This window comes from Echinops telfairi, unplaced genomic scaffold, assembly GCF_000313985.2.
Source record: "Echinops telfairi isolate 266 unplaced genomic scaffold, ASM31398v2 ScPeMD7_23;HRSCAF=83, whole genome shotgun sequence".
In the NCBI taxonomy this organism is placed as follows: domain Eukaryota; kingdom Metazoa; phylum Chordata; class Mammalia; order Afrosoricida; family Tenrecidae; genus Echinops; species Echinops telfairi.
The window spans coordinates 13476875-13491560 of NW_022103920.1; the positions used below are offsets into that span (position 1 = coordinate 13476875).

The 14686-nt window shown below is 53.2% G+C and overlaps 1 protein-coding gene across 1 annotated transcript in view; it reads left to right on the top strand.

Annotated features, from left to right (window-relative positions):
- Positions 1-14686, top strand: part of PLXNA4 (plexin A4) — a 387926-nt gene that overhangs the window by 276096 nt on the left and 97144 nt on the right. Inside the window, exons 5-6 of the mRNA XM_045288925.1 lie at positions 13887-14010; positions 14667-14682. Coding sequence (XP_045144860.1) covers positions 13887-14010; positions 14667-14682 — 140 coding nt within the window. The remainder of the gene's footprint in view (positions 1-13886; positions 14011-14666; positions 14683-14686) is intronic.

Genomic DNA, 14686 nt, shown 5'->3' on the forward strand with positions numbered 1-14686 from the left:
CTATAAATCTCTTTCTTAGACACCTAGGAGTGTCTACAAATTTGTTTCTCTAGTCTAACAAGATTAACCCAGGCTGCTAACTGCAACGTCCAAAACCACCAGCCACTCCACGGGAGAAGAAAAAAAAAAGGCTTTCTACTCCCAGGAAGATCCACGGTCTTGAAACACCACCCCCCACTCCCCAGGTGCACCTCTACTCTACCCCCACCACCACCCGAGATGCCCTGGGTCAGCATGAACTCGGTGGCTGTGAAGGGGGCTGTCCTAAAACATTTTCCATCAAAACACAAACTTAACATCTAAATTGCACAGATGGAGACGTTTTGGCAAAGGCCAGCACCCATGGAATCTACCCCCTTGTGAAGATGTAGAACTTTGCACAATCTAGAAGTTTCTCCCATGAACCTTCCCAGTCATCCCCGCTGTGTCTTGCTTTTCCACTTCCTCCTGTTTCAGAGTCCAGCCGGGCGTAGCCCTTGCTCTCAAGAAGCTGGGTGCAGACGGGACACTGATGGCTTGACCGAGGCAGGAGGAGGAGAGCTGCAGAAGACAGGGGCGAGCAGGACCTAGGGGGAAGCTGAGGACAGGGACAGCAGCCATGAACACTGACCTGGGGGTCTCAGCTACGAGGAAGGGAGCCTCGATGTGGCGTGGGGCAATGCCTCTGCTCCGGGATCCCGTGTCTTTCCCAACCTGCCCTCTGTGCCAAGCACAGCACTACATTCAAGGGCACAGAGGAGGCTATGCTGGACCATCTCTGCCCCAAAGCTTCCTGGGAGCCAAGCCTCGAACCCAAGAATGGGGAGGCAGTGTCACCTGCGTTGACCCCAGCTTATGGTGACCCCATGTGCATCAGAGTAGAGCCGTGCTCCATAGGGTTTTTTATAGACGCTTTCTTGGAAATAGATTGGCAGGCCGTTCTTCCAAGGCACTTCTGGGCAGACTTGAACCTTCAACCTTTGGGTGCAGGGCGAGAGCTGATGGTGGATAGGCTTCTGTGGCCAGGTGGCTAGGGCGCTGAATGGCTTGCTTGTACCGGCCACGTCTCAGGCATGCTACACCCTGAGCTCACTTAGAGAGGCTGGTGTAATCTGAGCCCCCACTGCTGTGGCTCACCTCCGTTATTGGAAGTGCTCACCTGCCAGCCCAGTGGTACCAGCCCGGCTCCCTGACCCTTGTCGCCCATCTCTAAAGGCCATAGTTACTGCGACAAGCCTGGGTGCCGACTGGATGAGAGTCTTGAGCCTTCTTGCCAGCATTCCCCATGGGCATGCTCTACCTGTCTGCCCAGGTGAAGGTGATGTGAATAAGCCTGCCTTAGCCCCCACCAGCTGCCCTATTCTGGGCCTGCGCATCCCCGCTCCCAATGCCCACCCTTGGCAGGCCGCCCCTCCTTGCCTTCCACAGAGTGGCAAGCTGCCCAGCCCAGGAATCCTATCCCCAGCTCCAGGGGGGGTGAGATCCTGCCCTCAGAGGGGCCTTATCGATTGGCCCAGACAGCCCCCCTTGAAGAAAAGTCACTGGCTCACTCCTGGGAGGCTCAGGTAGCCAAGACCTGGGCAGAGGACAGACAACACAGGCTTTTCTCAGGTCTCCCTCAGAGGCTGGTGGCCTTTGCCCTGTCCTGACTTCTGCCGCTGGAAGGCTGCCCTGGACTGCAGGGCCTGGGCCCAGGCTGTTTGCAGGCATCCCTGCTTTTCTGCTCTGCAGTTTCTGCCTCGGAGAGAATGACAATGACGCAGAGGCACTGGCTCCCGGGGCAGCAGGGGTGGGTGACTGCCCAGACGCAGACTGGGTGCAGCTTTGTCTGACATAAAAGGCCAAGGACAGCCATCATCTGAAAGCCCAGCAGGTGCCTGCCTGCCTATGAACCAACAGGCTGGGGGGCTGCTGCTCACCCTCTCTTCCTTCCCAGGACCACAGAGGTGTGGCTGGGTGACTGAGTCAGCCCACTCTGAGAGACCGTTTCCCTGTGCTCTGGGTACCTCCAACCAGCCCCGTCATGTAGGCGGCTTCTCCAGGGGCCTGGGAAAGAGCCTGAGAGCCCCTGTTGAGCGTGAGCCTGATGAAGAGCTTGCTGATTCCAAAAGTCCCTCCTGCCAGCTTCTACCTGATCAGTTCTGACTCAGACACCCAGTGCAGGAAGGAAGGAAACGCCACCTGGTCCGCACCACCCTCACCGCCGTAGCTATGCCGGAGCCCACAGATGCAGCCATTGTCTCAGTCCACTTCCTGGATGGGCTTCCTCTCTCTTTCGCTGCCCCTTTGCTTGACCAAGTGTGTTAACCTGGGTGGGCTAGAGACACAAATCCAGAGGCGCTCATATGTGTGTAAGAGAGAACTCTATATCCAAGAACAATTGTACATTAAGAAAACATCCCAGACCAGTCCAGATCAAGTCCTGAAGTCCAGTATTGCCCCATAGGTCGATACGAGTCCATAAATTCCTCTTTAGACTCATGCAGCACATGCAATGATGCAGAAGGCAGGAAGATCACAGGTCAGTGGGTGGAAAGTCTTGTGGATCCAGTGATGGTGGAAGCATCTCAGCGCTGGCATGGGTCTCCACATGGCTCCTCCAGCTCCAAGGCTCTGGCTCCATCAGCATAGCTCCATGCAGCTTGTCAATGGGAATGTCTCGCAGGGAGAGTGTGTTTGTCCCACCTCCAGCAAGCTATTTATCAACTTAGTGCCTCCAAATGAGGTCATCAAGCTGCGACCTGATGGACAGGCTAGACTCCACCCTTTCACTCTTTAATAGTCTCAAGTTGACACCAGATTATGTAAGGGCCACACCCAGGGTCCTTCTCCAGGGACTGGGCTCTACTACCCAGTGTGCCTGAGACCACGTCTCCCCTGCCTTGCTTCCAAGGAGCATTCTGGCTGTACTTCTCTCAACACGGATTTGCTGGTTCTCATGGCATTCCTTGGAACAGTCAACATGCAAATGCATCAAATGGCCACAGCCTTGGGTTTTTAAAAGTCATTTCCTTTAACTTACGTCTGAGGACTGTTTCAAGTTAACTCAATAAGCCGGTGCTTCCTAAGCCCCTGCAGTTTGAGCCTATCTCTGCCAGGAGAGGATGGAGGAGTACACACACTCTTTCTTACGACGAGGAGTCCCACCTCTCTGAGCTCCTGGGTGGAGACGCCGTGCCCTGCCTGAGCACTGTGGTGGCTCAATAGAAAAGCTGGTGGCTGCCTGTGCCTCGTGGGGGCTTTCATCTGTTGTCCTCCAAGGGAGAGTGGTCAGTGGAGGCTCAAGGACCCCACGTACAGGAGAGCACCTTTGTCAGTCTCCAGGCTCCAGTGTGATCTCCCCACCTGTAGGCCCCTCCCAGGCCTGACTCCCACCTGTGGTCCCTTCTATGGACTCCTATTTCTGGCAGGCCCCAGGCATCTGCTGGGATCCTGCCTTATATCCTTAGGACACCTCCCACATGACCGCTACATCTCCAGAGGCCACCAAGAGAGGGTCTCCAGGTAGAGTCTCACTCCCTCACCCCACATGCTCCACAGAACCCTCTGCGGGGTCCCCGGGACAGCCCAATCTGGGCAGAGCGACCTTCTCCTGGGAACTAGAAACACCTGGCGGTCAGCACTAGCTCAGAACGTCCCTCCCAGTGGAATGGCTCCCAGGGGCAGGCTGGGGAGCAGGCTCCTTGGAAGCCTGATGTCCAGCCACATAGACCACCAGTCAACTCTGGTCTGGAGAGGATGGGGGTGCTGGAGAAGGTGGGGGTGCCAGAAAGGATGAGGGGGCCAGAGAAGTTGGGGGGGTGGAGAAGATAGGGAGGCAAGGAGAATAGGAAGGACCGGAGAGGATGGGAGGATGGAGAGAATGGGCAGCCTGAGACGATGGGGATCCCTGAGAGGATGAGAGGTGGGGGAGACAGGGAGGAGGAGGGACTGGGGAGAGTGGGCAAGCCTAGAGAGGAAGGGGGATCAGAGAGGATGGGGGTCCAGAGCCAAGTGCGTCCCTGCACCCCCAGGTGGGAGCAGGAAAGGGTGGTGGGTGCAGCATGCGCATGCTGATCTGCATCCACCAGGGACAAGGGATGGTGATGACTGAGGGGCAGCATTGTCCTTGCTGCCGGCAGGACTACAGAGCAGATGGCTCGTCCGCTCTGTGCTCCCCACCTTCTCTTCCTCTGTCTCCTCCTCGCTCCCCACTCGGTTCTCCTCTCGGCCTCTATTAGCTCTTCTCCCAGAACTTCTCTTCAGTTTCCAGAGGAAGCAACCAGTCCAACAGAAGAGATCACCAGCCCGTCGCCGTACCGTTCTCCCCACGGCTCATGGGGTCCTCATTCTTTAAAAGAAGAACCTGCTCCAGTTTCCTCTGCCCTCCATCCTTCCGTGGTGTTCCGGGAAGGAAGTCAAAGCAGAGTCTATCCAGGGACCCAGGGCAAGCATGTCTCCCTGCAGGCCATGAGTTGCCTGTCTGGTGAACTGATGGCCACATGAGTCCAGGCAGGCTCTTGGGCATCCTACTGTCTCCTTCACCTTGGAGTCAGGTGAAGTCCAGGGCCTCCTCCTGCCTCAGTGTCCTCTCCCACTGAGTTAGCTCAGGAGGCATCAGCCCGCCCAACATTGAGAATTGCTCAGATTGGCTGTAGGCCTTGAGAGATGGCAAAGGGGTTGTGGGTTTCGTTGCCAGCATCTGGTGGCAGCAGCCAACTAATAGCACCATCTCTGCCTTCCTGACTGGAGGGTCACCCAAGGACAGCTAAAACATGTCCACTTCCGTGAGACCACTCTGTGCTTCCATTGTGAACCACAGCACCGGAAGAACTCTACTAGTTTGTCGTTACTCTTAGCTGCCATGGGCTTAGCGTCAACGCGTGGCAATGCCACACATAACTGAACAAAATGCTGCCTGGCCGTGAACCTTGATGGACTGGCTGTTAGAAAGTCCCATCTCCAGGCCTTTCTTCCACCTCTTAATCTGGAAGGCTCACCGCAGCCCGCTGAGCACCCTGGCAATAATTCGAGCCCTCGCCTGATCTACCGCCTTTGCAGAACAAGCCTCTGACATACCGCCCGCTTATGAAGGTTTCCTTTCCTCTCTGAATCGGTCAGGCCCACACAGTTGGAGCTGTCCATTTCTGTGGGCGTTGTGGGTGAAGGCAATATAAACCCAGTGTCATCTCTTGGCAGAATCCCCAAATTGGAGACAATGCCCAGAGCCTCCTGGTTCCCCGACTTACGTCGGAATTCCATGTTCAGTGGGACTTCCATCCAGCTTCTTAGGGAAGCCCCCAGCCCCTTATTTCCCGCTCCTCTTGTTCTTGCCCAAATGGTACCAGTGACGCACTCACTGTGGCCATGTGACGCATGACAGGTGGAGGATCACCTGTGGGGAAAAGCAGCCAGTTCTGCTGTCCAGGCCTGGTGTGTCCATGCCTGAGTACCCAGGGTGCCCGAGCAGCAATGCCCCCTCCATATTGGAGGTGTGCCCAGGTCGGGCTCCCTGGTCTCCCAAGTTCCCAATTGAAATGTGTGAGCCTCCGCAGCAGCACTGGGAGTTAATAGTTCCCTCGCTGTACTTGGGAATTAATTTCTAGAGAACTTAATCACCACCTCTCTCCCTCACCCCCTTCTTTCCTCCAGTCCTCTCCCTTCTAATTTTCCACTTGGCTGGGAATTCTCCAGCAGTGAAGGTTCAGGCTTGGGGAAGGCGGAGGTAGCTGCTTCATTAGAGAGGATAATCTCATCAGAACCACTGGCTTGAATAATAACCCCTTCCGAGGGGCCCGGGCCTTCTTTCCTGAGGACTGGTTGCACCCCTGGTCTCAGGGCTGCAAGGGTGGAATGCAGAGAAGTGGAAGGAGGTTGGGTGGCCAGAGGAGTTATCCGGAGAAGCCCGTAGGCCCTGGTGGTCTTCTTGAATCATCTGCCTGCTGCTCTGTGCTCCCGAGCAGTCATGTCCATGGCGGAAGCATTTCTGACAACTCAAAGTTAAGTCCCGTGTTGCTGTGGCTAGCAGCCCTTGACGCGGCTTGTCTAAATGTGCAGCAGAACAAAATGTTGCCCGGTCTTGCGCCATCTTCACGGCCACCGGTCTGTTTGGGCTCCTAGGTGTGGCTGTCGTGTGAATCCATTGTGTTGAGGATCTCCCTTATTTTCATTCAGCCTCTACTTTACCCAACAGGATGCTCTCTTTTAGTAATAGTCTTTCCTGACAGTGTGGCCAGCCAGTCAAGTCCTTGTGAATCTGTGTGAGTGAGCCTGTGTTCCTGCCTGGTAAACGAGTGGAGCAGGATCTTCCTTCCATGTCTAGGAAGCTCCTACAGTGGAGTTGAAGAGGAGATTTAGAAGGTTCTCTAGCGCATTTGAAGGAAACTTCTAAGCCAGCCACCCCCCCTTCCCCCGCAGGCATGTGAATGAGCCTTCTGAACAGGCCCAGCTCTTGCTGAGTGAAAAGGGAATCGTAGTCCCAGGAAGGCAGAAGGCCACGACCTACGCAGATCTAGAAGGAAGCTGAAGGATTCCATTCTTCCCCTCCATTATCTGATCACACTGAAGGTCAATCGTCTGTGCTGTTGGACATTTGCCATCTCCACCCTCTCAGACCATGAGGGAACCTGAAGCTGTCAAAACATCCCTGGTCCTGACTTTCAGCTTGACTTGCCACAAAAGCCATGGAGTTCTCAAGACCCTTTGACAGCTACTGAGAAAGCAGAGTGACAACCAGGCCTCTCCTGTCCTCTTTCCTCACCCCAGGTCCTGGACTCCCCCTCCCACCTCAATAGGAAACCCGCTATAGCCACGTCTATTCCTGTCTTTTACTTTCGCCATGGGAAAGCCCAGAAGAAAACCCCAGCTTCGGTTTCAGAGGAGTAGGAGGAAGAAGGCAGAGGGGGCTGAGGTCAGTGCCCATCTTTGCGATCCAGTCAATCCAAATTCATAACAACTCTGCCACTGAGAAGAGAACTGGCCCCATGGGATTCCAGCCCACTGTCACAGAAGCAGATGTCCTAGAGGCACCTGGAGGGTTCAAACCCGAACCTTAGAGGTTAACAGCAAGGCCACTGTGCCACCACAGCTCCTTGGGGTAATAACAATGGTTAATGTTTCTGGGGGCTCAGTGAAAGCTAGGCGTTAGTCTAAATGCTTTCCTCACAGCATCTCCCTTTGTCCTCATAACAATCCAAGTGGCTAGTTATTTTGCTGGGGACCATTGGGTCGGTTCCAACTTATCACAATCCCGCGGGCAGAACAGAACGGGCCGGACACTCCTCTTGGTTGTCATCTTTATGGAAGCAGATCACCAGGTCTTTCTCCCACAGAATTGCTGGTTTGGGTTCCAACTACCAGCCTTGCTGTGAGAAGCCATGCAGTTAACCTTTCCACCCTCAGGGCTCCATTATAATGGTCGTTCCAGAGTCTCGGAGTGGCACAAACATAGAAGGGACACGTGTGATGACTCCCTGAAAGGTTGGCGGTTGAAACCACCCAGAGGCACCGCAGAAGACAGGCCGGGGCCATCTGCTCTGGAAAGCACTCATTCTGGAAAGTCCTGGGATGTGCACTTTTAATCGGCAACACACAGGGTTTCTGTGAGTTGGAGTAGACTCAATGGCCACTGGTGGTCCTGCTGCATTGTCCCATTTGTTGTCCCGCTGAGTCTTCCAAGTGACACCTTTGCTTTGTGGCACCTCTAAGGTGTTCAGTGATGATTATGAGGGCTATAATTATTGGGAGGAAGTGTTAGTCCGGGTGGACTAGAGAAACAAATTCATAGACACTCCTCATATGTGCATAAGAAAGAGCTTTATATAAAGAGTAATTGTACATTAAGAAAACATTCCAGCTCAGTCCAGATCAAGTACCATAAGTCCGATAGTAGCCCATAGGTTCAATACCAGTCTGTAAATTCCTCTTCAGACTCATGCAACACATGCAATGATGCAGAATGCAGGAAGATCACAGGTCAATGGGTGCAAAGTCTTGTGGATCCAGTGGTGGTAGAAGCATCTCTGCATGGGTGTGGGTCTCCATGTGGCTCCTCCAGCTCCAAGACTTTGGCTGCCAGCAGCATAGGTCTAGTGGTTTGTCAACAGGAATGCCTTGCAGGGAGAGTGTGTGTGCCCTGCCTACAGTGAGCTATTTATCTCCTTAGTGCCTCCAAATGAGGTCATAAAGCTGCAACCTGGTGGACAGGCTAAACTCCACCCCTTCGCTCTTGATAGTCTCAAGTTGACAACAGATCATGTAACTACCACAGAGGACTTCATGAGATATGTGAGTTGAGCATGTAGAACAAGGCTCAGCTCCTACTGAGCCCCCAATAAAGGCCTCCTTAAGAGGTCTTTTGCAGTAATGCCTCATGGGACTTCTTGGCTACCTCGTCCACGAGTGCTGGTGTGGATCCCTGGATAATGAAGTCCTTGACGGTGTCCATGTTCCCTCTGTTTATCATGCTACTATTGATTGCTTCCCTGGTGAGGATTCTGGCTTTCCTTAGGTTGAGGTATAACCTATATTGAAGGCTGTACTCCTTGATCTTCATCAGGAGGTGTTTCAAGTCCTCTTCCCTTTCAGCAAGCAAGATTTTTGCCCTATGCAAAGCACAGGCTGATTATGAAGCTCAAGCTCAAATAACTGAAGGCGGAAAAATGTCCAGCTTTGAGTTGCAATATTAAAGAATTCTCTTGGATAAAATATGGAATGATACTAGAAGGACCAAAAGAAGATGGAAGGAAAACACAGAGTCACTGTACCTCTTGAAACACCTCCTATTCAGAAAGAATTGATCGACATCCAAACATTTCAGGAGGTAGCATACCATCAAGAACCAGTGGCACTGAAGGAGGAAACCCAAGCTGCCCCAAAGGCATTGACGAGAAACAAGGCTCCCGGAACTGACCGCATACTAATTGAGAGGCTCCAACAGATGAATGCAAAGCAGGAGGTACTTGCTTGTATCTGTCATGGATTCCAGAAGACAGCCCCCTGGCCAAGCCAATGGAAGAGATCCATATTTGTGCCCACTCCAACGAAAAGTGACCCGACAGAATGTGGAAATAATCTAACAATATCATTAATACCACGTGGAAGTAAAATTTTGCTGCAGATCATTCAAAAATGGTCACAGCTGGACACCTCAACTGGTAACTGCCAGAAATTCAAACCAGATTCAGAAGAGGGCCTTGAAGGAGAGATTCCATTGCTGGTGTCAAATGGATCTTGGCTGAAATGAGAGAATGCCAGCCAGAATCATTGCCTCTATTTCATTGACCTTGCAAAGGCATTTGTCCATGGAGATCATAAAAAATATGGTTAACGCCAAGAAGAATGAGGACTTCCGGACACTTCACTGGGCTCGTGCAGAACTTGTCCATGGACCTAGAGGCCATGGTTGTATACACGAGGATGCACTCTGGTTTAAAATCACGAGAGGTATGCACCAGGGTTGTATCCTTTCACCATACGTATTCAGCTTATATGCTGAGCAAGTCCTCTGAGCCCCGGAGCTCTGGGAAGAAGAATGCAGCGTCAGGGTTGGATGAAAACTCATGAGCCACCTGCAAGGTGCAGGTGACACAGTGAGATGGGATGTTCAAAATTGTAATCTCTATAGGTGCCTTCTTTGGGGAGACCAAGATTTGGGGAAAGGTAGTTGGTTTGGAATTCTCTGAAAGGGTAAATAAACAAACAAACAAACCGTGATTGGCATGTGACTCGGACCACGATGACTCGGTAAGACTGAGCAGGACTGCTCCTCAGAGTTTCCAAGATGATCATTTTGGCAGAAGCCAGCTAGCAGAACCTTCTCCTGTGGAGCAACTGAGGGGTTCAAAGCACCAGTCTTTCCGTTGACAGGCAACTGCTTCACCACTGCATCACCAGGGCTCTCTGGAAGGACAGCCCAATACAGCCGAAAGACCATTGGAAGCATCAATGGATGCCAGGAACGCTTGCCCTGGGAACCCTGAGCATGTGCCTTGGTCCTGTGGCATCTCTCTGCTCCATCTGCCCCTTTCTTTCACTAACTGCAGGTGGTATTTGTCCTGCAAGCATTCCGGAGCCCCCTCCCCGCCCTTCATGATTTAATCAGACACTTCTCGGACCTCCTGATTGCTCTTGGAAAGAAGAACTTCAAAGTTGGGAGAGCCAGTGAATAATTGAAGCGGGCAAGACGCTCTGGGTCTGCTGTTAATGGGCATAATAACGCTATTAATAGCGATGTCAGAGCAGACACCCTGGAAGAGTCCATAACATTAGCTTAATGGCTGCAGGTAATGGAGTCCTCCCCGGCCGACTGGGAAATTAACTCGCAAGACTGGGAGGCCGCCATTCAGGCTGCCGTTGGTCGGTGAGGGAGGCAGAGGAACAGCTTGAGGGATTCCAAATGCCTCCCTGGCCTTTGACTCGGGGATGGGGTGAGAGAGAAGGAGGCCAGGAGGATTCCTCTTGGCCTCCTACTCAGAGTTACAACCAATACTCAGAAGAGCTTCAAAGAAAAAGGATCACTGGCGATGTCTGTCCCAGAAGAAGGTTGTTGGTGTTTGCTGGGTGCCCTAGGGTTGATTCTGACCCCTGGTGAACCCCTGTTGCCGAGTCCCGCTGCCCAAGGGGTTTTCTAGATTGTGGCCTTTGTGTAAGCAGGTGGGCAGGCCTTTTCTCCCATGGACTGCTGGTGGGTTTGAACCACTGACCTTGCCGTTGGCTGCTAAGCATTTAACCAGGGTGCCACCAAGCCTCCTTTAGAGAAGATGATTGACGGGCGGGGATTGAAGTCCTGTCACTTGAAAAACAAACTCACCACCATCGAGTGGATTCTGACTCATGGTGACCCTCTAGGACAGGGTAGAACTGCCTCTATGGGTCTCTGAGAATGTAACTCTTTATGGGAGCAGAGAGCCCCGTCTTTGTCCCAGCAGTTGGGAATTGCTGAACTTACAGTTCGTATTGCAGTTCGTAACCCATTAGGCCACCGGGATTCCCTTACGTCAGTGAAGGGAAGGGGGTTCTGTCTGCAGCAGGAGGGTCTGTCCTTGATCGCCTCCATTGCCCTGTCTGGAAGCTACAGGGAAATGGGAGTCTGAGCCCCAGAGTGCAGGCTTTGGTGTCCACCTGGGTTCAAACACGGACTCTCTCGGGGCAGTTGGAGGACTCGGCGGACAAGCTCCCGAAGCATTCCCCTCTCGGGCACCTATCTACAAGGTGGGGCTTTCAGGTGGCACCTTCTCACCTGGAGCCCTGCTGTGAGGACGAATAATAAACATGTCACCCCCATCACAGAGCACGACCAGCGCTCAACAGCTGTCCCTGTTGCCATTGGACCCCATGGAGTTGGTCCCATGTGACCAACTAGGACTGTTCCCAGGGGCTTTCTAGGTTACGGTCTTTGTTGGAAGGAGAGCTCTGGAGGCAACATCTTTAGCACGCTCAGCTGCTACATGCAAGGTTAGGAGTTCGTTCCCCCCAGCTATACTGCAAAGAATAAAGTGGCAGTCATCTACCATAAAGATTACAGCCTTAGATAGCAATTGCACAACTCTTCTTGATGTGGCTGAATTATTCAGCTGCATGACATGTGGATGAAGTGCCAATAAAACTGCTTAGAGAAAGAGAGAGATTAGCCTTAGAGACATACGAGGCAGTTACTTTCTTGGTGGGATGCTATGAGTTGGAATTGACTCAAAGATAAGCAATCCGTGGATTGCAGTTGGGGAGTTGATTGGTTGGTTTTTGTTTACATGGGAGTAGCTGGCCAGGTCTTGCTCTGGAATCACAGATCCCTTCAAATGCCCAACCTTTAGTTTAATGACCCAGCACTTAAACCATGGGGCCACCAACACTCCTTACTCAAAGGCCTGAAGCCAACCTCCAAGTTCACTGCCATCGAGTCTTAGAGACCCTAAAACACAAGAGAGAACTGCCCCTGTGGGTTTCCAAGACTGTAACACTTTACAGGAGTAGAAAGTCTCATCTCTCCTGCAGAGAAGATTGTGGTTTCAAACTGCTGGCCTTGTGGTTAGCAATCAGACAAGGAATGCACAATGCAACCAGGGCTCCTCAGCCTGAAGCCACGATGCTTCAGGGGTATGTTTCTCTCTCACAGTCCACATGAATGTCTGATCAGCTCCTCCTTTGTGCCTCCGAGCCTCCCTTTCCTTCTTAATCCCCAAGGGGCAGCGTCAGTCTTCGGCCTTCAGTGATGCTTCACTAGCTAAATCCCCTCTCAGACACTCCCCCGTTAGTTCACCCTTCCTCTGAGCCAGTGAATCACCCCAAGACCAGAGTTGGATGTCTGGGGGCAACTTCCTTCCCACACCGCACCTGCGGCAGCTAAGCTCTCTCCCTTGTCCCTTCCCCATGTCCTTGGCAGCTGTGTTCTCTCCTGGACTCTTTGACTAATGCTCCCTCTACCCTGACAGGACCATTCTGCTGCAACATCTTGTTAGCCAGCAGACACCAGCCCCTCAGGAGTGAGTTTCCTGAGTGTCTCATCCTGTGGCAGGACGGGCCCCCTGGGGGTCCTTAATAATGGTGTCTGGTGAAGCTCCCTGTCCACTCTGCTTACCTGAGATTGATGAGATACTGCTTCCTACAGCTCAGACCCTACCCGACTGTCAACTGCTATTGTGAGGCAGAGCTAGGCGTGCCCCCAACCTCAGAACCTAAACACCACCCCCCAAGAGGTTACCTGTATACCTGGGTGATGCCCAGAGCAATTAGGGGGATCTTTCACAAGCCCCACCCCTTGCCCCAGTTAGGACTGTAAGATCCCAAGTCACACTGGCCCTAAGGTGACCCAGTGACCTCACACGACATTCAGTACCTTACAGCATTCCAACCCAACTCACCCTCTGGACCACCGCACTGTGGTCTGTTGATCCTTCCCACCTACCCCACCAACTGCCATCTGCCTTCTCCTTCCAAGACCTGAGAGACACAGTCCTCCAAAATAAGCAGACATGGTTTCTGCTTTTGAGAAGCTCATATGTGGCGGGAAAGGACTTTATCCAGCCCAGTAAGCCCCATAGAGGCAGGCAAGTTCTGGACCGCCGGAAACCCCAATGGGCTGTAGAGCCAGGAGAAGGACACTCATGGCTCTGCCCGGCTGTGGTGGAGAGGGGTCGCAGATGAATGATGGTTGAACCCTGCCTAGAAGGGTAGGTAGGAGCTGGTCAGGTGGCGAATGGAGAGAAGGCCATCTAGCCCAGGAGGTTCTCAACCTGTGGGTTGCAACCTCTTTGGGGGTTGAACGACCCTTTCACAGCAGTCACCTGATTCTTCACAGGAGCAAAATGACAGTGATGAAATAGCAACAAAAATAATTTTATGGTTGGAGGGGGGGGGTCACCACCACATGAGAAACTGTATTAAAGGGTCGCAGCATTAGGAAGGTTGAGACCTACTGGTCTAGATGAATGGCTATTGATGCAGACAAGGAGACCCGGATGAGACGTGATGTTGGTGCGAAGACCAAGGCTCTGCTTGCCTCATGAGGGAGGGGCAAGGCCAGTTCTAGGGATGTCTGAGGAGCTAAAGAAGACCAGGAAGGATGTCCGAGCCCTTGGTAGAGAGTGATAAGTGTAGGATGATTCTGCAGGGTGGTGAGAGTTTGTGTGGCCCAACCCAAAACAAACAGACAAACTCACTGCTACTGAGTTGATTCCAACTCATAGCAACCCTATAGCCAGGGTCGTGCTGCCCCAGTGGGTTTCCAGGACTGGCAACAGTTGACTGGGTTTCCCACACTCTTCACACTGGGCCAGGAGAGGAGGGATGGGGAAGGAAACACAGCGAGTGTGTGAGGAGCCCAGGGGACACTCACCCTGGGTGCCATGGCTGACAGGCCTGACCTCAGAGTCAGGCCCCTCCCCGGACAAGGGACCTTCTGCTCCTGGGTCAACCTCCTCTGTCCTCCCCAGGTGCACCCGGAAGGGACAGTGTGAGCGTTCCCGGGAGCCCCGCAGGTTTGCCTCGGAGATGAAGCAGTGTGTCCGGCTGACAGTCCATCCCAACAACATCTCCGTCTCCCAGTACAACGTGCTGGTAAGGGCCATGGGGTCAGGGCTGAGCATGCAGGAAGACCCTCTGCCCACCACTCAGAACCCATCCAAGGCCCCTTGGGGGGCTGGGCCTGGCTGCTCTATGGAGCGATGCCCATTGGGGATGGGAGAGAGGATGCCACCAGACTGCGGCGAGGAGTAAAAAGGCATCAGGGGTGAAAAGACAAGGATCGCAAGGCCAGGAAAGGGCCAGAGTGGCGTCTATGTCCATCAAGGAGAAGGGCCAGGGGGTGGGGGGCGGATGCTGTCCATGTTCTTGCCCCGGGCAGTTGGTACGCCATGTCACCATTATTTTCCCCAAACTGGGATGAACGCTAGAGGTGCTTGGTTGTAGTGCTCCTTCTGGTCCTGCCCTGTAGTGCTTATGCCCTTCACAAGCCACGCCCATCCCCGTTTGCCGGTGCCAAACCCATCAGCGTCTGCATGCCAGTTCTCACACCTCTCCCTCGGCCTCCCTCCCGCTGCCTTCTACAAACTGCTCTGGTCCAACACTGGTTCTGGCCTTCCCCGGGTTAATGTGGTCCTGCATGGTCCTCTCTCCGCCTTTTCTCTGACCTCACGCTCTCTTCCTGCCCCCATTCCATGCCCTTTTCCCATCTCTCTCTCCTTGGCTCCCTCTGCCTGCTCCCTGGCTCCCAGCTGGTCCTGGAGACATACAA